The 22,945-nt window shown below is 42.0% G+C and overlaps 1 protein-coding gene across 1 annotated transcript in view; it reads left to right on the top strand.

Annotated features, from left to right (window-relative positions):
- The first annotated feature begins 1,478 nt into the window (after nt 1-1,478).
- The window catches only part of LOC142484855 (uncharacterized), a 191,414-nt gene continuing 169,947 nt past the window's right edge, over nt 1,479-22,945 (top strand). Inside the window, exon 1 of the mRNA XM_075584085.1 lies at nt 1,479-1,625. Coding sequence (XP_075440200.1) covers nt 1,514-1,625 — 112 coding nt within the window. The 5' untranslated portion in view covers nt 1,479-1,513. The remainder of the gene's footprint in view (nt 1,626-22,945) is intronic.

Genomic DNA, 22,945 nt, shown 5'->3' with positions numbered 1-22,945 from the left:
CTAGATAAAAATCATCCAACATGTTTCGTAGAATAAACTACTTCTTCAGGGACTAACCCTTTCTTACCAGCCCTCCTTTACCATATATGCCTTGGACCTATAATTGCAGAAACTTCCAGCAATCCCTTAACTATAGACTGCTCCTAACTTCAGGGGACATACACTGGCGACACACTTTATTCGAGCTCGGCTAGTCCCACGAATTCGGGTATACCCGGGTGTATTGAGGTTTGTGACTGTTTTCTGCCCGAGTGCATTGAGTTATTTTCCAGCAGGGATTGAAGCATTGTATTCCCACTGGCTGCAATACTGCACAGTACATATATATATACTGCATTACAATTCATGAATTTATGCCATCTGGTAGACACGCGAAGCATTGCAGCCTATTAAATCCTAATCATTATCATTTAACAGATCAGCCGCCCATCAGCCAGGCATGAACCCAGGCTGGGAAGGCAAATGCAACGGGGCTTGTCAGAGGTGAGGAGCGGCGCATTCCAGGTATCTGCCAGGTACATACCGGGTATTTGCTCGAATAAAGTGTGTCGGTGCAGTACGCACCCCTATACCTAAACACAATGACTGTGGCAGGGGAAAGCAATGCTCCTCTCAAGTGTCTTGCTAGATAGTGATCTACCTCACGTCCCTAAATCAGAGCGTCATTCTCCTGCTCTTCTGTGAGCTCGCCGGTTTCCCATCAGTTCAAGACAGGCAAAATCTCTCTGGGGTTGTCAGGGGAAACGGGTGAAGAATTACAGCCAGGAGCACTATGGGTGCTGGGCCAGTCCCGGTCAGGACGGCCACCTTCTACTGAAGCCCAACCCGGAGAAAATTACTCGGTGCGACGTGGTGCAGCGGCGCCTCCTGGCACCCTGCTGGAACTCCCCTTCCAACTGCAGTGAACATGGCTGCGCGGCGTCAAATGACATCACATTGCCATGACAACGGGACGTCATGGCGCTGCGCTACGTCACCATGACGTCGCCACAGCATGTCGCATTATATAATAAAAAGGAGTGAGGCAGGTTTCAAAGAAGTGATGCACTTTATTTATCACGTGCACATACTGTATGGCATTTTATATCGCTACAGTTACGGGCTCTATATGTAATATTGCTAAACATAGATCAAGGTGTCGCTTCTCTTACTCCCAGTGGCATGATCGGTAAGAAGATTACTAGAGTAAATTATAGTACATTATGTGGCACATATATAGTCTTCATGCACTGAAATGTTGACATGGTAATATGCAGCGGTGTTATATATCAGTATGAAGCGTAGCACCTGTATGCAGGAATTAATCTGTCTGGAAAAAGATTTACACAAAATGGCTGCTGTGACAATCTCCTCACCAACTGTCAGTTTAGCCTAACTGTCATTTTGGCTCCTCCCCTTATTTACATTTGACCAATCAGAAGTTTAGCTGAGTCAGTGTGGGGTTGGGCTACATGTGTTACTCGGGGACACAGCAGGGATTGCATACACAAGCTTTGTTTAATCTCATTACGATATGGTCAGGCAGGGCTCCCATGGTTTAAGCTGTGCAGTAGGAGATGTAGCTGGCGGGATTGCAGCACAATGCTGCCATAAAATGATGTACACAGATGTCACGGTGTTAAAATGTATGTGGGATCCGTGGGATCATCTTTTGAGTTTCAATTTGAGGTCCTGCATATTCCAGCCCTCAATGAGCAGACACTTAATTCTTTCGTTTCAACATCTCCGCAGTCCCAGCTGCCGTTTAACATAAAAAAATAAATCAAAAAGTATATATTTCCCCCTTTAATATGTGCATCAATACAATCCACACAATGATAAATAATTAGCTAAGTTTACGATCGATCCGTTCTCCTGTGATCGTTTGGCGAGGATGTGGCTCACGGGTTCACTAAATGGCTGTCGGTACAATCATGTGACCAGGTAGTCACTAGATACAATTGATGCACTGTTAGAGACATGGCAGGGCTCAAAAAGGGAAGTGCCAGAGCCTGTTTCAGAAGAAGAAGGGGATGCGACTTTGTAAATGGTCGCTATAGAAACAAAAAATGATTGTTACATTAGAATACATTCAAAATGTCATTTAGAGTTATTTAAAAAAAATGCTACAAGTATTTTCTCATAGTACAAAACTGATTTAAAAAAACCACACATGCAAGATATTGCTTGGTCTGTAGCTTTAATAAGGTCGCTCACAGAAAAAGCAGCGGCAGTGTTATAGCGCTAAATTGCTCAGAATGTATTGCTTATGACTTTTTATGCATATGTAACACCCCTATCCCCCAAGGGAGATCAGTTTAGTAATGGGGGTTATTGGTTCTGTGGTGCTAACCTGTTTGGGGAAACAGGAGGACTAAGCATTCACTCATATGGGGCTTGGGGTGCAATTTGCAGCGCCTCCACCTGTGAGGATCCCGCCACCAACGAGATGATCCATCACAGGAACCTATATATCTATACCGTGAATAAGCAGTCTCACAACAGTGTAACCAATACAAGACAAAAAAGTGTCCAGTCCATGCTCTTGCTCTTTAAGGGTGTGGAATGATAGTTCCTCTCTGAACTTTTGCTGCTCCTGTTGTTCAAGGTGTCTTCCCCCACCTCCAAGATGGATCCCAACGGAGAACTCCGACAGCGATGCCAAGTTCCAAGAACCGCGCGCTGGATATGATAATGATATAACTGGATAGACATATAAAGGACCCCAGATAGGTGCCCCAGATCACGCCTGAAAAAGTATGCGTCGCGAATGGTGTTGCTGGCTTATTGTACACTCACAGCCAGCCTACGCACAAGTGGTTTTTTATTCCGATCACGATCGTACACACAAAAACGGACAGGCATCTCCAGGACAGCTACAGGGGGCTTCATTTCATGCGCATGCGCGCTACGCGGTCCGCCATGCTGACACTCGTGGAGGTCTGACGGCGTCACAGCGCTACAGGGACAGCCCCAGCGCGCGGGACTGATCTCTGAGGAGTGATTCTGCCCCTGCTCATCCTATTCTGATGCCCTACCATAGAAGTGACGATCGAGACCAGGGATTATTAAAGTTTTTATTTATGTAAGTGGTTACTATTGTTTATTGTTTGTAATACACTTTATTTCTCTCATTTTGGTGCGCTGTTGTGTTTTCTTTTTCTTGGAACTTGGCATCGCCGTCGGAGTTTTCCATAGGGATCCACCTTGAACAACAGGAGCAGCAAAAGTTCAGAGAGGAACTATCATTCCACACCCTTAAAGAGCAAGAGCGCGGACTGTACACTATTTGACTGGTAATCTGTGTGACCCACTTGTTGAGTCACACGGCATCCCCCTTCTTTCCCATACAGTCACGCAGCAGCTATTAGACTCTTATGGTTTAATTGTCCAATTATCACATTATTGTTCTTGGGCTATTTCTTACTTGTGCAGTATACATTTTTTATTGTCCCATGTTTCGTCCATCTTTCCCTCCATTTCCCCCTCCCCTTCCCCCACCCTCTTTTTCCTTCTTTCCCTCCCCCCTCCTCCCCTCCTCCTCCCCTCTCCCCTTCCCCTCTCCTCCCCACCTCTTTCGCCTTCCCTATATGGACGTATTATGGCTGAATCTAATACCAGCCAATTTCTAGATTGTTTCAAAAACAGGTTTAACAAACCAGAGCTGTTTAGTAAGATGTTCTTAGATACGCCAATTGAAGAGGTTACAACTCCTAGTTTGCCTTCTCTTATGAATGAGTTGCATAAACTATTGGAGAAGGAGACCAAGTCCTGGCTAGAAATGGCCACATTGGAAGAATATATAAGGGTGGGTCGCATACCAAGAGGACTTAAGAGTCCTCAAACCCTCAACTTATATTACAGATAGTCCGGAGTTTGTCAAAGAATGGGAAAGGATCCAAGATCACTGTTCTTTAGAGCTAATTCGATTGTTAATCCTAGAAAGGAAAAAAGAGATAATCGAAGTAGACAGTAAAATAACTAAAGTTTTTGGAGATTCCCTGTCTAGACAAACTACCGCAACTAATTAAAGACATGAATATTAAGTTGAGGAGATCAGAAAATCAAATATTAATTAATATGAACAAAACATTTCTTAGGGATAAGAGAGATCATGCTCTTAATATTCAAAGATGTTGGGATACAGTAAAGGAAACCCCTATAGATGGGGACCCTGCTATACATGACACACATGAATCTAAGGCTACAGTTCCAAATCATTCAAAGGGTTCAACACAAACCAAACATCCAAACCCAAAAGTTAATATTAATATCCCAAGGACGCCAAGGGATCCCAATTTTTATGCTAGACCCACCCATGAGAAACATACTAGACTCCCGTCCAAATATCAAAGGAACGACACTACAGATCCCTCTGGATGCGGTCCCAATTCCCATAAACAACAACAAGGGAATTCCCATTATTCTAAACAGAATAGGAAGCAGAACAAACAGCATACTCCACATAATAAGAAAAATAACGGTGCTTCTAGGAAACATACTAACACCCATAGAAGAGAGGAACATGGAACTCCTGTTATTCCTCTACATAACCAATTTGAAGCTTTAAGGGATAAAAAAGAGGAGATAGAGAATGAGGATTTTTTAAACAGGTTGAAGAAAATGAGACAATCAATATCCACCTGGGATTCCAACCACCCACCTTTATTGAGAGCCCCCACAAAGAGTTCAAGGAAAAGACAGGATTCAGGAGAGGACATAGAGGGAGTGGAATCAGAGGGAGGCAAACAACCCTCCCCTCCCAAGTCTATCCAGATGACCCAACATTAAAATCGAAAGGCATATTTAGTTTGTCCCATTTTCAAATAGATCACACTTTAATGAATGTCTTGGGCAAAAGACTTTCTTTTGCCCCTACACGTAGGGTTAACAATTTAGATCTTTATATAGATCTTCAGAAATTTAATTGGAAGTTAACCCTCAGCAGACATTTCGTTTCAGATCAGGGAGGTCCAGTGTCTACTCCTAACACAATTAACCCTATTGTCAATACACTGTCTTCCAGTGAACAAAATCATCTTGTGGACTTGATGTCCTTGATGGACGAGGGTCCAACTAGTGTTGGAGATGATATGTCTACGCAACACTCATTGTTTAAACCGAATTCTACTTTTTATCCTTATCATTCTAGGGGACAGTATATTGACATTTTCAATAAATTGGTGGAAAAGGAGTTTAAGACTCTGGAACAATCGCAGACAACTCGAACAAATCAGAATATGAATTTGACTACACAGGAAAGACATATGCTAAAAATACTGCAATTAGATCCAAACACATTTGTACGTGAAGCAGACAAGGGAGGAGGCATTATACTCCAAGACAGAGTAGATTACTGCTTGGAAGCAACTAGATTATTGTCAGACCCCTTGTCCTATTGTAAACTTCCCAAAGACCCTACAGTTCAATTCCAACTGGGTCTCAATGAGTTGTTAAAATCTGCTTATCAATCGAATGTTCCCAAGAAACATGAGTTTGATTACTTGTGTTGTACAGCTCCCACCATCCCTATTATGTATCATTTGCCTAAGATTCACAAATCACTCACTAATCCTCCGGGGCGACCTATTATTTCAGGGATACATTCACTTACTGCTAATCTTTCATTTTATGTAGATTTCTTTCTACAACCACTTGTTTCACTATAACCATCACACTTACTTGACACCACTTCTTTACTCACTATTGTTACAGGTTTCACTTGGAGACCTTCTTATCAGTTAGCCACATTGGATGTTCAAACTCTTTATACTTCTATTCCACATGAAGGGGGATTAGATGCTATTGATCACTTTTTATCACTCCATGGCACTTTACCACTCCTTCAACGTAGGTTTATTCACGATTCAATAGAATTTATTTTGAAACACAATTATTTTCTTTGAGAACACGATTTTTATTTACAATTGTGTGGCACTGCTATGGGGACACGTTTTCCACCATCTTTTGCAAATTTATACATGGGATGGTGGGAATCGTCACCCATATGGGGCGTCGATGTGTCTCCGTCGCAATTAATTATGTGGCAGAGATACATCGATGATGTGATTGTAATTTGGGACGGTGACAGCATCTCATTTGACAGCTTTGTTGCTGGGCTAAATGACAATCAGTTTAATCTGATTTTCACTAGCGAGTTAAGTCCAACTAACATCAATTATTTGGATTTGGAAATATATATTGCTGACAATAAATTATACACCAAAACCCATTTTAAAAGCACAAATGTGAATTCCTTTTTACATCCAACAAGTGGTCATGAGAAAAGATGTATTAGCAACATTCCATACAGCCAGTTTCTGCGCATTAGGCACAATTGTGCTGATTTGGAAACATTCAAGGTCCAATCTCAGACACTTGTGGAATGTTTCCTAGAAAAGGGCTATGATAGCACTATTATCGATAGGGCGTATAAAAGGGCGCTGAATACTAAGAGGGATAAATTCATTTATTTTTCAAGTAGTAAACAAACAGAAAATCAATTTGTTGCCATCGACGGTAGTTTGAATACATCCTCTCAGCCACTGGGAAACACCATTGCTATCGATTCTCTTCCATCAAACACTGCACCACTAAATGTAGAGCTGAAAAAACCCAACAAGAAGAAATCATTTAATAAAAATGAGAGGAGACTCCATATGATATAACCAAATTTAACAGTTCACATAGTAAGAAACAACATATCTTATATACTATATTAGTGAAAGCACTGTATGTTTGCCTGCCTGGATGTCCGGTGTCCCTAGGGGAAATCTCATTGGTCCCTTGGGTCGCCCGCCCCCGCACACCTCTCATTGGCCTGAGGCGGAGTGACGGCCCATACACACACACACACAACACAGCAGCTCTATACACACACACACACACAACACAGCAGCTCTATACACACACACACACACAACACAGCAGCTCTATACACACACACACACACACAACACAGCAGCTCTATACACACACACACACAACACAGCAGCTCTATACACACACACACACACACAACACAGCAGCTCTATACACACACACACACACACACACAACACAGCAGCTCTATACACACACACACACACAACACAGCAGCTCTATACACACACACACACAACACAGCAGCTCTATACACACACACACACACACCCTCTGTCCGCCCCCCCCCCCGCCCCCCTCCCTCACGTGCGCCGTCCTGCACTGGCTCCGGACGGGAAGCGCGGCCCTCCTACCCCAGCCGCTCCCTTACCTCCCCGGCGCTACCACCCGCTCAGGTAAGTCACTGTGCGTCCCGCCTCAGCCTCAGGCCCACTGCGCGTCCCGCCTCAGCCTCAGGCCCACTGCGCGTCCCGCCTCAGCCTCAGGCCCACTGCGCGTCCCGCCTCAGCCTCAGGCCCACACAGGGCGCTTCCTACCGCCGCTCAGCCAGACGCCACATCGAGCGGGCGCCGGGGGGGGGGGGGGAGCGCGAGTCTTAGGCCCACACAGGGCGCTTCCTGCAGCCGCCTGCACGCCTCACTAAGCAGGACGGCACATCGGGGGACCAAGCGGCCGCAGGAGGGGGGGGGAGCGCGAGTCACAGGGAACAGGGGGGGGAGTCACGGGGAACGGGGGGGGGGGGAAATGCCCATACATAAATTATGACAATACATATGCCCACTGCTCTCCACCCCCTCCCACTCCCCTTTCCCCTGCCCCGCTCCCCTTTCCTCCCCCCCGCTCCCCTTTCTCCCCCCCCCCGCTCCCATTTCTCCCCCCCCCGCTCCCATTTCTCCCCCCCCGCTCCCCTTTCTCCCCCCCCCGCTCCCCTTTCTCCCCCCCCCGCTCCCCTTTCTCCCCCCCCGCTCCCCTTTCTCCCCCCCCGCTCCCCTTTCTCCCCCCCCCGCTCCCCTTTCTCCCCCCCGCTCCCCTTTCCCCCCCCGCTCCCCTTTCTCCCCCCCGCTCCCCTTTCTCCCCCCCATTCCCCCCCCCCGCTCCCCTTTCTACCCCCCCGCTCCCCTTTCTCCCCCCCCCCGCTCCCCTTTCTCCCCCCTGCTCCCCTTTCTCCCCCCTGCTCCCCTTTCTCCCCCCCCGCTCCCCTTTCTCCCCCCCCGCTCCCCTGTCTCCCCCCCCGCTCCCCTGTCTCCCCCCCCGCTCCCCTTTCTCCCCCCCCGCTCCCCTTTCTCCCCCCCCCGCTCCCCTTTCTCCCCCCCCCCGCTCCCCTTTCTCCCCCCCCCCGCTCCCCTTTCTCCCCCCCCCCGCTCCCCTTTCTCCCCCCCGCTCCCCTTTCTCCCCCCCGCTCCCCTTTCTCCCCCCCCGCTCCCCTTTCTCCCCCCCCGCTCCCCTTTCTCCCCCCCGCTCCCCTTTCTCCCCCCCCCGCTCCCCTTTCTCCCCCCCCCCCGAAACCTTTACAACAAATACTCACCTATTGTTCCACGAGTTATAAATAATACTACCTATTACACATTTACATCCCGGGCAACGCCGGGTCTCTCAGCTAGTCCTCAATAAATATTGGTATATCTTGCATATGGATCCCATTTTAGCTAAATTTTTACCCAAAAGACCACCGATTGTCTTTACAAAATCCAATAATCTAAAAAATATACTGGCCCCGAGCCTTCTTAAAGGCAGTGTCCCTACTAAGAAGAAGGACCTTAGAGATTTATTAGGGTTAAAGGGTAACCACAGATGTAATAGATGTAAAATCTGTCCTAGAATGTTAACTCAAGATCATTTCAAATCTAAATTGACAGACTTTAAATATGAAATCCATAATTATATTGACTGTTTAACAACATATGTCATATATATCTTACAATGTGGATGTGGATTACAATATGTAGGTCGCACCAAACGCCATCTCAAAATACGTGTGATGGAACATCTTAGAAACATTGTTAACATTCCCAAACTATTGGCCTCTGGTAAACCACTTACGCAATTGTTGTCTAATTTTAAAGATGTTCATCAGTGCAGCACAGTAGGGGTTAAATATATGGGTATCGAACATATAGCTACAACTATTAGAGCTGGTGACAAAGACTTACAAATTGCAAGAAGGGAGCAGTTTTGGATTTTCACCCTCCAAACTAAATATCCAGGGGGGTTAAATGATTATGTAGAACTGACTCCCTTTTTGAAGTGAATATATGAGTACGATCCAGTTAGTCATTCAGCTGTTCGCTTTAACATTCCCTATATGCGTATTATTGTGTGCCTTTTCCCCTCTCTCCATTATGTTTTTTTTTCCTGTTTTTTTGTTTTAGTTCTTCTTTTTCTGTTTCTTCCACCCCCAATTCTTATACTTCACAAACCCCCAAACCTCCCCCCCCCCCTTTTTCTGTGTCATATGTCTTTTATGTGTTGCATTTGTATTTGTAATGTGTTTGCACAATGTTTTATCCATATTGTTCATATAATATTATATATGTGTTTTATCTACACTTGTCTATAGGGGGTTACCTGTTTGCATAATTATATGTCTTTATATTGTGTGGCATTTTTGTTTTTAAGTAATACCTTTTAATCTTTACAATGCCACTGAACTATGAAATGCATCATTATAATATGGATTTCAATACAAGAGGGGAGGATTCGTAACACCACCCACCCCTCTTACCCTCAATTCAATTGGTTGCTCAATAATCATTACCAACCAATGATATAACTGGATAGACATATAAAGGACCCCAGACAGGTGCCCCAGATCACGCCTGAAGAAGTATACTTTTGTATACGAAACGCGTCGCGTATGGTGTTGCTGGCTTATTGTACACTCACAGCCAGCCTACACACAAGTGGTTTTTTATTCCGATCACGATCGTACACACAAAAACGGACAGGCATCGCCAGGACAGCTACAGGGGGCTTCATTTCATTCGCAAGCGCGCTACGCGGTCCACCACGCTGAGACTCGTGGAGGTCTGACGGCATCACAGCGCTACAGGGACAGCCCCAGCGCGCGGGACTGATCTCTGAGGAGTGATTCTGCCCCTGCTCATCCTATTCTGATGCCCTACCATAGAAGTGACGATCGAGACCGGGGATTATTAAAGTTTTTATTTATGTAAGTGGTTACTATTGTTTATTGTTTGTAATACACTTTATTTCTCTCATTTTGGTGCGCTCTTGTGTTTTCTTTTTCTTGGAACTTGGCATCGCCGTCGGAGTTCTCCGTTGGGATCCATCTTGGAGGTGGGGGAAGACACCTTGAACAACAGGAGCAGCAAAAGATCAAAGAGGAACTATCATTCCACACCCTTAAAGAGCAAGAGCGCGGACTGTACACTTTTTTGACTGGTAATCTGTGTGACCCACTTGTTGAGTCACACGGCATCCCCCTTCTTTCCCATACAGTCACGCAGCAGCTATTAGACTCTTATGGTTTAATTGTCCAATTATCACATTATTGTTCTTGGGCTATTTCTTACTTGTGCAGTATACATTTTTTATTGTCCCATGTTTCGTCCATCTTTCCCTCCATTTCCCCCTCCCCTTCCCCCACCCTCTTTTTCCTTCTTTCCCTCCCCCTCCTCCTCCCCTCCCCCTCACCTCTCCCCTTCCCCTCTCCTCCCCACCTCTTTCGCCTTCCCTATATGGACGTATTATGGTTGAATTTAATACCAGCCAATTTCTAGATTGTCTCAAAAACAGGTTTAACAAACCAGAGCTGTTTAGTAAGATGTTCTCAGATACGCCAATAGAAGAGGTTACAACTCCTAGTTTGCCTTCTCTTATGAATGAGTTGCATAAACTATTGGAGAAGGAGACCAAGTCCTGGCTAGAAATGGCCACATTGGAAGAATATATAAGGGTGGGTCGCATATCAAGAGGACTTAAGAGTCCTCAAACCCTCAACTTATATTACAGATAGTCGGGAGTTTGTCAAAGAATGGGAAAGGATCCAAGATCACTGTTCTTTAGAGCTAATTCGATTGTTAATCCTAGAAAGGAAAAAAGAGATAATCGAAGTAGACAGTAACATAACTAAAGTTAAAAATGAGATTTTGGAGATTCCCTGTCTAGACAAACTACCGCAACTAACTAAAGACATGAATATTAAGTTGAGGAGATCAGAAAATCAAATATTAATTAATAAGAACAAAAAAATTCTTAGGGATAAGAGATATTATGCTCTTAATATTCAAAGATGTTGGGATACAGTAAAGGAAACCCCTATAGATGGGGACCCTGCTATACATGACACACATGAATCTAAGGCTACAGTTCCAAATCATTCAAAGGGTTCAACACAAACCAAACATCCAAACCCCAAAGTTAATATTAATATCCCAAGGACACCAAGGGATCCCAATTTTCATGCTAGACCCACCCATGAGAAACAAACTAGACTCCCGTCCAAATATCAAAGGAACGACACTACAGATCCCTCTGGATGGGGTCCCAATTCCCACAAACAACAACAAGGGAATTCCCATTATTTTAAACAGAATAGGAAGCAGAACAAACAGCATACTCCACATAATAAGAAAAATAACGGTGCTTCTAGGAAACATACTAACACCCATAGAAGGGAGGAACATGGAACTCCTGTTATTCCTCTACATAACCAATTTGAAGCATTAAGGGATAAAAAAGAGGAGATAGAGAATGAGGATTTTTTAAACAGGTTGGAGAAAATGAGACAATCAATATCCACCTGGGATTCCAACCACCCACCTTTATTGGGAGCCCCCAAAAAGAGTACAAGGAAAAGACAGGATTCAGGAGAGGACATAGAGGGAGTGGAATCAGAGGGAGGCAAACAACCCTCCCCTCCCAAGTCTGGGGATGACCCAACATTAAAATCATTGGGTCAAAAATGACCCAACATTAAAATCGAATGGCATCTTTAATTTGTCCCATTTTCAAATAGATCACACTTTAATGAATGTCTTGGGCAAAGGACTTTCTTTTGCCCCTACACGTAGCGTTAACAATTTAGATCATTATATAGATCTTCAGAAATTTAATCGGAAGTTAACCCTCAGCAGACATTTCGTTTCAGATCAGGGAGGTCCAGTGTCTACTCCTAACACTATTAACCCTATTGTCAATACACTGTCTTCCAGTGAACAAAATCATCTTGTGGACTTGATGTCCTTGATGGACGAGGGTCCAACTAGTGTTGGAGATGATATGTCTACGCAACACTCATTGTTTAAACCGAATTCTACTTTTTATCCCTATCATTCTAGGGGACAGTATATTGACATTTTCAATAAATTGGTGGAAAAGGAGTTTAAGACTCTGGAACAATCGCAGACAACTCGAACAAATCAGAATATGAATTTGACTACACAGGAAAGACATGTGCTAAAAACACTGCAATTAGATTCAAACACAATTGTACGTGAAGCAGACAAGGGAGGAGGCATTATACTCCAAGACAGAGTAGATTACTGCTTGGAAGCAACTAGATTATTGTCAGACCCCTTGTCCTATTGTAAACTTCCCAAAGACCCTACAGTTCAATTCCAACTGGGTCTCAATGAGTTGTTAAAATCTGCTTATCAATCGAATGTTCTCAAGAAACATGAGTTTGATTATTTGTGTTGTACGGCTCCCACCATCCCTGAAAGGAAAATCCGTTATTTCCTCCCCTGGCTTCAGCACCGAGAGGAACTTTTCCCCTGCCAGGTACACTGAAGCCTTGTGACTGGATACTACACCATCTGCACCCGTTTGCAGCAGACTCCCCCGGAGAAGTTTTTCACGCCCTGCAACTGTTATCTCCGGTCTTCGGTGAACTTTTCAGGCCTGGGAGATGAACAAAATGAAACGTAACGCACGCCAGGTTTCAAATCCTTTGTCTCAATTTATTACTCATAGGGTAATAATTTTTATACAGAAGAAAAAAAAATATTGGTTAGAGGCGTAACATAGGCGTGTCCTGGGCGTATACTAGGTGTGTTTTGGGCGTAGCTTTGATTAGAGGCGTGATTTAGGGGCAGGACATATTAGTGGCGTGACTTTTGAGACGTGTCCCTTTTCAATACAAGCAATGTTCTGAATACATAGCTTATTCATTGTCTGTTATCAAAAGAGACCTTGAGTCTTAGCAACTTTTATTACATTATCTTGCTTCTTGCAGAGAACCATTCTATTATATTCTACTAAAACACCAGGAAATTGACCTCACAAAAGTATCTAGTAATATCCTGGCCAGGGAGAATGAAATGCAATTTAGCAGAGAAACTGAGTGCATTCAGGAATTATATTTCAGCAAAAGGCTGACTACAGAATCTTAACTAGTTATGACCAGACAAAATGGAAGCTTAACATGAGTGCAGACTCTGGCCTGACATACTGGTCCTAACAATCCCTCCTTTTTGTTCTCTAAAAGAACAAATACCCTTACTAGGTACACTTCTCTATGACTATGGCCTTATGGGGACCAATAGTATCATAGACTCTGTTCATGGCCACATATGAATTATTAGTTGCATACATGGCGTGAGATGAAACTGAAGGTTTCCTTGAGACAAATGAAAGCATTGCACACTTAGCACAGTGAAAAATAACAAAAATTGCTGCGATTATACTAATCACTACAATAAAACCATAGAGAATTTTCATACCCAATTCTCCGATCCAACTAGTGAGTCCTGACATCCAATTTAAGCTAGGGCCTGAGGATTCTTTACGCATCCTTGCCTGAATTTCCTGTAACTTATCCATATCTTTATGAATAGCGCCAGACTCATCCTCAATATAGGCACAGCACTTCTGTCCTACAAGTTTACAAACACCTCCTTGTGAGGCTAGCAGATAATCAAGAGTCATTCTATTCTGTAATAATACTGTTCGGATCTGCTCTTGTTCATTAGTCAGACGGATAATAGCATCACTTGTCTGATTAAGAGCATCATTAATATTTACCATAACATCACTTAATTTAGAACAGAGATCCATAACACCTAAACTAGGTATAAAAACCCCAGCTGCAATGCGGGTTGGACTAATGGTCCTGGTCAGATCTTTTCGATTTCTCAGCTTCCCTTGGGGTAACGTGTCAGATACATAGAAAGTGGGAAGAATGAATCCCAGATAACAAAGGGCAGTGTGATTGCAGGGTACAATCTTAGTGGCCCACATGCCACACAACCAATAGAGATATATATATATATATCATTAAATATTTCTATAGATTAGAAAATGGCTTACATCTCAATATGTCACATAATTTAAGGGTCAGCTATTGGTGAGAATTGGTGGGGGCTAATTTCTGCTAAGAGCGACTGCACAAACATTCTTCTTGCACACATCTTTCATACTGCATTTAGTCAGAATGGCAAAACGGACCAAGATGGCTGCTATGGTCACAATGGCTGACGTGATCCTTTCCTTGTGGTTGACTCACTTCCCTTTGTGACCTCCCACCTTCCTCATATCCAGTCTTCTCAGTCCTCCCATATCCTTAAGAGACAGTCTATTTAAAGAACAGAACAGTAAACCGTTTCATAGTCCTGATGGACCAAGATGTCCAAGTTGTGCATAACTTCATTCCTTTCTTTTCTGGCCATTATATCAGCCCAGTTGATTTCTTCTTTGGTCTCTTCTTCTGGGGGACTGGCGACATCATCACCGCAGAGAGGCATAGCGTTGGTGGGGGTTGCAACGCACTTCTGGATCAGAGTTTTTCTGTACTTAATACATAGAGAGCAATGAGTAGGACAAACACACACATACAAAAACATTCGCTAGCTTCGCTCAAAGCAAATCAATCCAACCACCAAGTTCCCATGGTCGCTAAATCCTGGATAAATACACAACATTGCGCTTTAACTAGGGCGCATACATGCCCCTCCTTTTGAGGCTAAAATATAGTCCAGAGCTATTTTTATTCTGCGGGGTCATTAATTTAAACTAAACCTATTCTTGGTTAAGTGAGTAAATGTCTGTGGCTGTATGATTTAGGATATCCCTGTAAACCTGTCATACAGTAACTCAACTCCTACATTTGGGAATAAATTCCCTGAAACTTATTCTTCCCATAGACTACTTTTTAGCACTTGTGTATTGGGTGCATCTCTTCTGTTTCTAACTCTACCTGTGAGCAATTAACATAACCGTGTGTTTGACTGATAAAGCATTCTCCCACCGGGATATCATTCTGCAGGGAGATTCTATTAACCTAGAAATCCAAACAAAATAAACAAAGTTAAACAAATAATACCTTATACTATTTTGTCATCCTTATGGGACGCCACTTACACAAACATAATGGAGCATACATTGTAACTGAAAAATAATAAAAACCTGTAAAAATAAAAAGTTCAAAGTTCGTGTGTTGAGGCCTGGACATTTTTGCCTATAACCTTTCTCCCTTGATGATTAGTGGTCAGAGATTATTGTGTCCATCAAAACACTTATTTGCAGGCGCTGTGTCTTTGTCTTTATTAGCTGGTTGTGCCTAGGCTGGCACTATTTTGACGTGCTTGATGTGTATCCATGATGATAAGAAATTTTTACTGCAATGCTGGTGATGAGTAGCATCTAAATGGCCTTTTCATCTGGGATGAAGAGCGTGCTTGCGTAGAAAATGCTTGACCATTAACCCGTCTTGCGTAGGTGCACGTTCAGCTTTAACCTGTGCCTAGAAAGACTCAAAAATATATATTAGTTGCATGCAATACTTATTAATTGTTTTATTACCAATAACATGGTCCTTAATTCGTTACTTTGAACTACTGATGGTCATAACTTATCCCATAAGTGTCTCATAAGGAGAGAATTTATACCTAGAAATAAATTCTTGTATTAATATGGTTACTACTATTATTAGCATTCGCAATATTAAACAGAGATATTCCCTATTAATGCTCCTCAAATTTTAAACTAAGCAACCAATATGGACTTGATTTTGCTACAATCCAAGTTCCTAAAACTTGGTACCTCAGCCTGTGCCAAACCAATTGCTTCCATAATCAACTCTATCCTGTCTGCAGGCCATATCCCTAAGACCTGGAAAACTGCTAGAGTTGTCCCAATCTTCAAAAATGGGGACAAAAACACTGTCTCAAACTACAAATCAATCTCTCTTCTCCCAATACACACTTACTCTCATTCATACCTAACTGCCATCTGCCATTTTCTCTGATGCAAATGGTGTCAACCTTTTAAGTCATTTAATACTAACTAACCTTAAAACTCGCCCCACAAGTCAAGCATCCCAACAGCCTGCACTCATGGCTATTGTCCCACACCCACAGTCACTCCTGGCTTTCACCTCAAGCACTCCACTGTAACTATTCTGCTAAAAAAAAAATGTGAAATGCCCTGTATATAATATATACCCTGTTCACTTATGCAATTACACTTGCAATAATATATCCCCTGTCCTTTAACTCTATTTCCAGGACATACCCAAAAACAAATAAATGGTTACAAAATTATAAATTTGGCACATATCATATATCCCTCAACATAGGGACGGCTTGCTACCTGCTTTGCTGTGACATCTGCAAAGGTATTATTATTTACCAGGGGCCTGTCAGCTCTTGGAGTTAACATTGCTATAATAAATTCTGAACCTGCTGTCCATTGTATATCATTTACAACATATCAATTTCTTGACCCTCTATAGGGATTTCAGAAAGACCTTCAATAACCTATGTATGTATCTCCACTCTTCTGTTCATATATTATCTATACATGTGAACAAAAATACAAAAATACTAAAAATTATGAAAACAGGTTGCTTTGATATATAGCAAAATTAAACTGGTAAATAGATTTGTATGTGTAGTGACTATAAAAAATATTTACTGCTTGTGTTAAAAGGAAAAAGCCTGCAGTAGGTCTTTTAACAACTGTGGCATTTATAATATAAGAAAAATCCTGAAATCCTGAGCAAAAGATTTCCTTTTAAAATAGACAAATAATTTTGAACTCTTTGCAAAGTGCTGAGCACACGGCCAGCATTAACTTTAAAAGACACTCTGACTTTAAAAAGAAAAAAATAATAATTTTCAAAGCGCTTTTTTTTTTTTCTTTTCTGAGAAAACAGCCAGAAATTTCACAGTACAGATAACGGGTTTCGCTGTCTAATTCATATTAACTGCTGGATTAATCCTCACGCAGGGGATTCTAACGTTAGTTTAATGTTAAATATGAAGCTTTCCACGCTGTCCTAAAACTGCATTTTGAATGGTCTTTCAAAAATTAAATAACGGGAATATTTTAAATTACTTATAAACACCAAGTCTATGCCAACAAGAGCATGCAACATTCTTTCACTCATTCCCCTGAATGCCTTCTGAAAGAAATCTCATATTCCTGCAAACTTCCATCAAGACAATTGCTATCCCGTTTTAACTATGTCCTTTCTTAAACTAAACAAAATATCTTCAAACATGCAACAGGTGTACCACGACTAAATAAACAGCAAGCTTGACCCTACCTGTCTTGTATGGCTTCTACACTGCTTATTTAACGGAGACAATTCTCGCTAAAATAACTGACCTCCATGCTGCTAAAGGCAGATATCATCACACTCCGCTCACACCACGGACACCCTCCTTTTGAAGCGCTATGTACACTGATGGCGTTATATACATATATAATGCAATATATTAATTCAAACAGTGCTTATGAGCTCTTACCAGCATTTTAAACAAAAACATCTTAATCCTGTAGAAATAAAATTGAAATGTGTTATCTTACTGCTTTACGGAAAAGAAGACAGTTCTACATTACCTTTTTACTCATGAATAAACTGCTTAAGCACAGAGCTAGTTAATTTTAATGTGAATGCTTCGCATTCTTTAAACTGTAAGAGAGAGGCTGTGCCCCTCCTTTTATTAAGATAGAAATACCACAAACAAAAAGAAATGTGTCCGGTTTAAAAAGTATCCGCCTGGCCAGGACGAATAAACCTTTCAAACTATAACCAGGGACCGAGCTGAATATACTCCCCTTCCGTTGTGAGGTATTTCTCCCTTATTCGGTGTACACCTTTTTTTAAAACCTTTTAAAATTTAGATTTCATCATTAGCAACTAATATTCATATTTTTTGTACAGATGTTAATCAGCATGACTTTCACACAAGAAATCATTCAGGAAAAAATTCATCAGGGTTACAAACAAGCTTTACATAAAGTAGCGGTGTTTTTTTTTTTTTTTTACAGAGACTTTCACTCTGAGCCCCCACGGGCAAAGCAGCACTTCCCTGCTTCTGCCTCTGATATGGGCACACTCTCTGCCAATGACCAAAACCACCACAATTAAAACAGACACCATTATTCTGCCAAGAACAACCTTCTGCATATTCGACAAAACGGGTAATGACTAGCTGTCTGAGCAACAAATTCCTCAGGAATCAGACCAGATTTACACTCGCATTTAAAAATTGTACATTCCTAGGCTTCCGTCCAGAGTCATTCTTACTCATGAAAGCACCCATTAGTAGCTTAAAGAAAAACAGCTTAATTATGACAAATAATTGCAATATTTATACTTACACAATATACAATGGTCGTTCAGCTAGATCAGAGATAACAGTCCAGTCGTGCACAGAATTTACTGGACTCTAACCAAAAATTCTGTTTAAAAGGGCCTATCCCAATTCTTCAGTCACAATTTAGGTCTATTAAATTCCCAGAGGGGGTGAAGTATCATATATAAAAATTTACATATATACTCACAACCTCTGTGAACTTCCCACTTCTAGACGCCAAAACTGAAAGGAAAATCCATTATTTCCTCCCCTGGCTTCAGCACAGAGAGGAACTTTTCCCCTGCCAGGTACACTGAAGCCTTGTGACTGGATACTACACCATCTGCACCCGTTTGCAGCAGACTCCCCCGGAGAAGTTTTTCACGCCCTGCAACTGTTATCTCCGGTCTTCGGTGAACTTTTCAGGCCTGGGAGACGAACAAAATGAAACGTAACGCACGCCAGGTTTCAAATCCTTTGTCTCAATTTATTACTCATAGGGTAATGATTTTTATACAGAAGAAAAAAAAATATTGGTTAGAGGCGTAACATAGGCGTGTCCTGGGCGTATACTAGGTGTGTTTTGGGCGTAGCTTTGATTAGAGGCGTGATTTAGGGGCAGGACATATTAGTGGCGTGACTTTTGAGACGTGTCCCTTTTCAATACAAGCAATGTTCTGAATACATAGCTTATTCATTGTCTGTTATCAAAAGAGACCTTGAGTTTAAGCAACTTTTATTACATTATCTTGCTTCTTGCAGAGAACCATTCTATTATATTCTACTAAAACACCAGGAAATTGACCTCACAAAAGTATCTAGTAATATCCTGGCCAGGGAGAATGAAATGCAATTTAGCAGAGAAACTGAGTGCATTCAGGAATTATATTTCAGCAAAAGGCTGACTACAGAATCTTAACTAGTTATGACCAGACAAAATGGAAGCTTAACATGACTGCAGACTCTGGCCTGACATACTGGTCCTAACAATCCCTATTATGTATCATTTGCCTAAGATTCACAAATCACTCACTAATCCTCCGGGGCGACCTATTATTTCAGGGATACATTCACTTACTGCTAATCTTTCATCTTATGTAGATTTCTTTCTACAACCACTTGTTTCACTATTACCATCACACTTACTTGACACCACTTCTTTACTCACTATTCTTACAGGTTTCACTTGGAGACCTTCTTATCAGTTAGCCACATTGGGTGCTCAAACCCTTTATACTTCTATTCCACATGAAGGAGGATTAGATGCTATTGATCTCTTTTTATCACTCCATGGCACTTTACCACTCCTTCAACGTAGGTTTATTCACGATTCAATAGAATTTATTTTGAAACACAATTATTTTCTTTTTGAACACGATTTTTATTTACAATTGTGTGGCACTGCTATGGGGACACGTTTTGCACCATCTTTTGCAAATTTATACATGGGATGGTGGGAATCGTCACACATATGGGGCGTCGATGTGTCTCCGCCGCAATTAATTATGTGGCAGAGATACATCGATGATGTGATTGTAATTTGGGACGGTGACAGCATCTCATTTGACAGCTTTGTTGCTGGGCTAAATGACAATCAGTTTAATCTGATTTTCACTAGCGAGTTAAGTCCAACGAACATCAATTATTTGGATTTGGAAATATATATTGCTGACAATAAATTATACACCAAAACCCATTTTAAAAGCACAAATGTGAATTCCTTTTTACATCCAACAAGTGGTCATGAGAAAAGATGTATTAACAACATTCCATAGCGCCAGTTTCTGCGCATTAGGCGCAATTGTGCTGATTTGGAAACATTCAAGGTCCAATCTCAGACACTTGTGGAATGTTTCCTAGAAAAGGGCTATGATAGCACTATTATCGATAGGGCGTATAAAAGGGCGCTGAATACTAAGAGGGATAAATTAATTTATTTTTCAAGTAGTAAACAAACAGAAAATCAATTTGTTGCCATCGACGGTAGTTTGAATACATCCTCTCAGCCACTGGGAAACACCATTGCTATCGATTCTCTTCCATCAAACACTGCACCACTAAATGTAGAGCTGAAAAAACCCAACAAGAAAAAATCATTTAATAAAAATGAGAGGAAAACTCCATATTTTATAACCAAATTTAACAGTTCACATAGTAAGATAAAACATATCCTCATTAAATATTGGTACATCTTGCATATGGATCCCATTTTAGCCAAATTTTTACCCAAAAGACCACCGATTGTCTTTACAAAATCCAATAATCTAAAAAATATACTGGCCCGAGCCTTCTTAAAGGCAGTGTCCCTACTAAGAAGAAGGACCTTAGAGATTTATTAGGGTTAAAGGGTAACCACAGATGTAATAGATGTAAAATCTGTCCTAGAATGTTAACTCAAGATCATTTCAAATCTAAATTGACAGACTTTAAATATGAAATCCATAATTATATTGACTGTTTAACAACATATGTCATATATATCTTACAATGTGGATGTGGATTACAATATGTAGGTCGCACCAAACGCCATCTCAAAATACGTGTGATGGAACATCTTAGAAACATTGTTAACATTCCCAAACTATTGGCCTCTGGTAAACCACTTACGCAATTGTTGTCTCATTTTATAGATGTTCATCAGTGCAGCACAGTAGGGGTTAAATATATGGGTATCGAACATATAGCTACAACTATTAGAGCTGGTGACAAAGACTTACAAATTGCAAGAAGGGAGCAGTTTTGGATTTTCACTGTCCAAACTGAATATCCAGGGGGGTTAAATGATTATGTAGAACTGACTCCCTTTTTGAAGTGAATATATGAGTACGATCCAGTTAGTCATTCAGCTGTTCGCTTTAACATTCCCTATATGCGTATTATTGTGTGCCTTTTCCCCTCTCTCCATTATGGTTTTTTTTCCTGTTTTTTTGTTTTATTCCTTCTTTATCTGTTTCTTCCACCCCCAATTCTTATACTTCACAAACCTTCAAACCTCCCCCCCCCTTTTTCTGTGTCATCCAGTATGTCTTTTACAGTATGTGTTGCATTTGTATTTGTAATGTGTTTGCACAATGTTTTATCCATATTGTTCATATTATATATGTGTTTTATCTACTACACTTGTCTATAGGGGGTTACCTGATGTATAACTTTCTGTCTTTGACTCTCTACTCAGACCACCCTCAGCTGCCTCCTCTTCTTCATCCATCTCACCTCAGGACTTTGCTGACTTTTTAAAGAAAAAGGTGGAGTCCATACGGCAGAACATCCCATCTGTTGCCTCCTCCCATCCCACAATGCTTCCCAACTCTCCTCCTGTCTTTCTTGACTCTTTTTCTGCTATCTCGGAGGAGGATGTATCACTGCTGATCTCCTCTTCGCCCTCTACCACTTGCCCACTTGACCCCATTCCCTCCCATCTCCTAAAACCTCTTGCTCCTTCTATAATCCCTATGCTCACACAGATCTTTAACTCTTCCCTCTACTCTGGTACCTTTCCTTCATCCTTCAAGCATGCAACCGTTATACCATTACTCAAAAACAGCAAGCTTGACCCTACCTGTCCTTCTAACTATCGACCTGTCTCCCTCCTGCCTTTTGCCTCCAAACTCCTTGAACGTCTTGTATTCTCTCGATTGCTACACTTTCTCAACACCTATTCTGTACTAGACCCTCTACAATCTGGCTTCCGCACTGCTCACTCTACTGAAACAGCCCTCACTAAAATAACTGACGACCTCCACGCTGCTAAAGACAGAGGTCATTACACTCTGCTCATATTACTCGACCTCTCTGCAGCATTCGACACCGTGGACCACCCTCTTCTCCTTCACATTCTCCATACTCTTGGTATTCGGAACAAAGCTTTATCCTGGATCTCCTCTTACCTCTCCCATCGTACCTTCAGTGTCTCTTTTGCTAACACCTCCTCCTCCTCTATTGATCTCTCTGTGGGGGTACCCCAGGGCTCTGTCCTGGGACCCCTTCTCTTTTCTCTCTACACACTCTCTCTAGGTGACCTAATCACATCTTTTGGGTTTAAATATCACCTCTATGCTGACGACACACAAATTTACCTTTCAACCCCTGACCTTACACCTGCTATACAGACCAAAGTTTCTGAATGCCTCTCTGGAATATCATCCTGGATGGCCATCCGCCGACTGAAACTTAACATGGCAAAAACAGAGCTCCTTATACTACCTCCCAAACCTGGCCCTACTACATCCTTCCACATTGCTATTGGAAATACGATCATTCACCCAGTAGCCCAAGCACGCTGCCTAGGGGTCACACTTGATTCCTCTCTCTCATTCTCCTCTCATATTCAAAACGTTTCTAAAACTTGTCGCTTTTTCCTCCGCAATATCACAAAGATACGCCCTTTCCTCAGTTACTCAACTGCTAAAACTCTGACTCAGGCCCTCATTCTCTCCCGTCTCGATTACTGCAACCTCCTGCTGTCCGGCCTTCCTACCTCTCACCTGTCTCCCCTACAATCTATCCTAAACACTGCTGCCAGAATCACTCTACTCTTTCCT

This window comes from Ascaphus truei, unplaced genomic scaffold (genome assembly GCF_040206685.1).
Source record: "Ascaphus truei isolate aAscTru1 unplaced genomic scaffold, aAscTru1.hap1 HAP1_SCAFFOLD_440, whole genome shotgun sequence".
In the NCBI taxonomy this organism is placed as follows: domain Eukaryota; kingdom Metazoa; phylum Chordata; class Amphibia; order Anura; family Ascaphidae; genus Ascaphus; species Ascaphus truei.
Note: the sequence above shows the minus strand (reverse complement) of the source record. Positions and strands in the feature narration are given on the sequence as shown.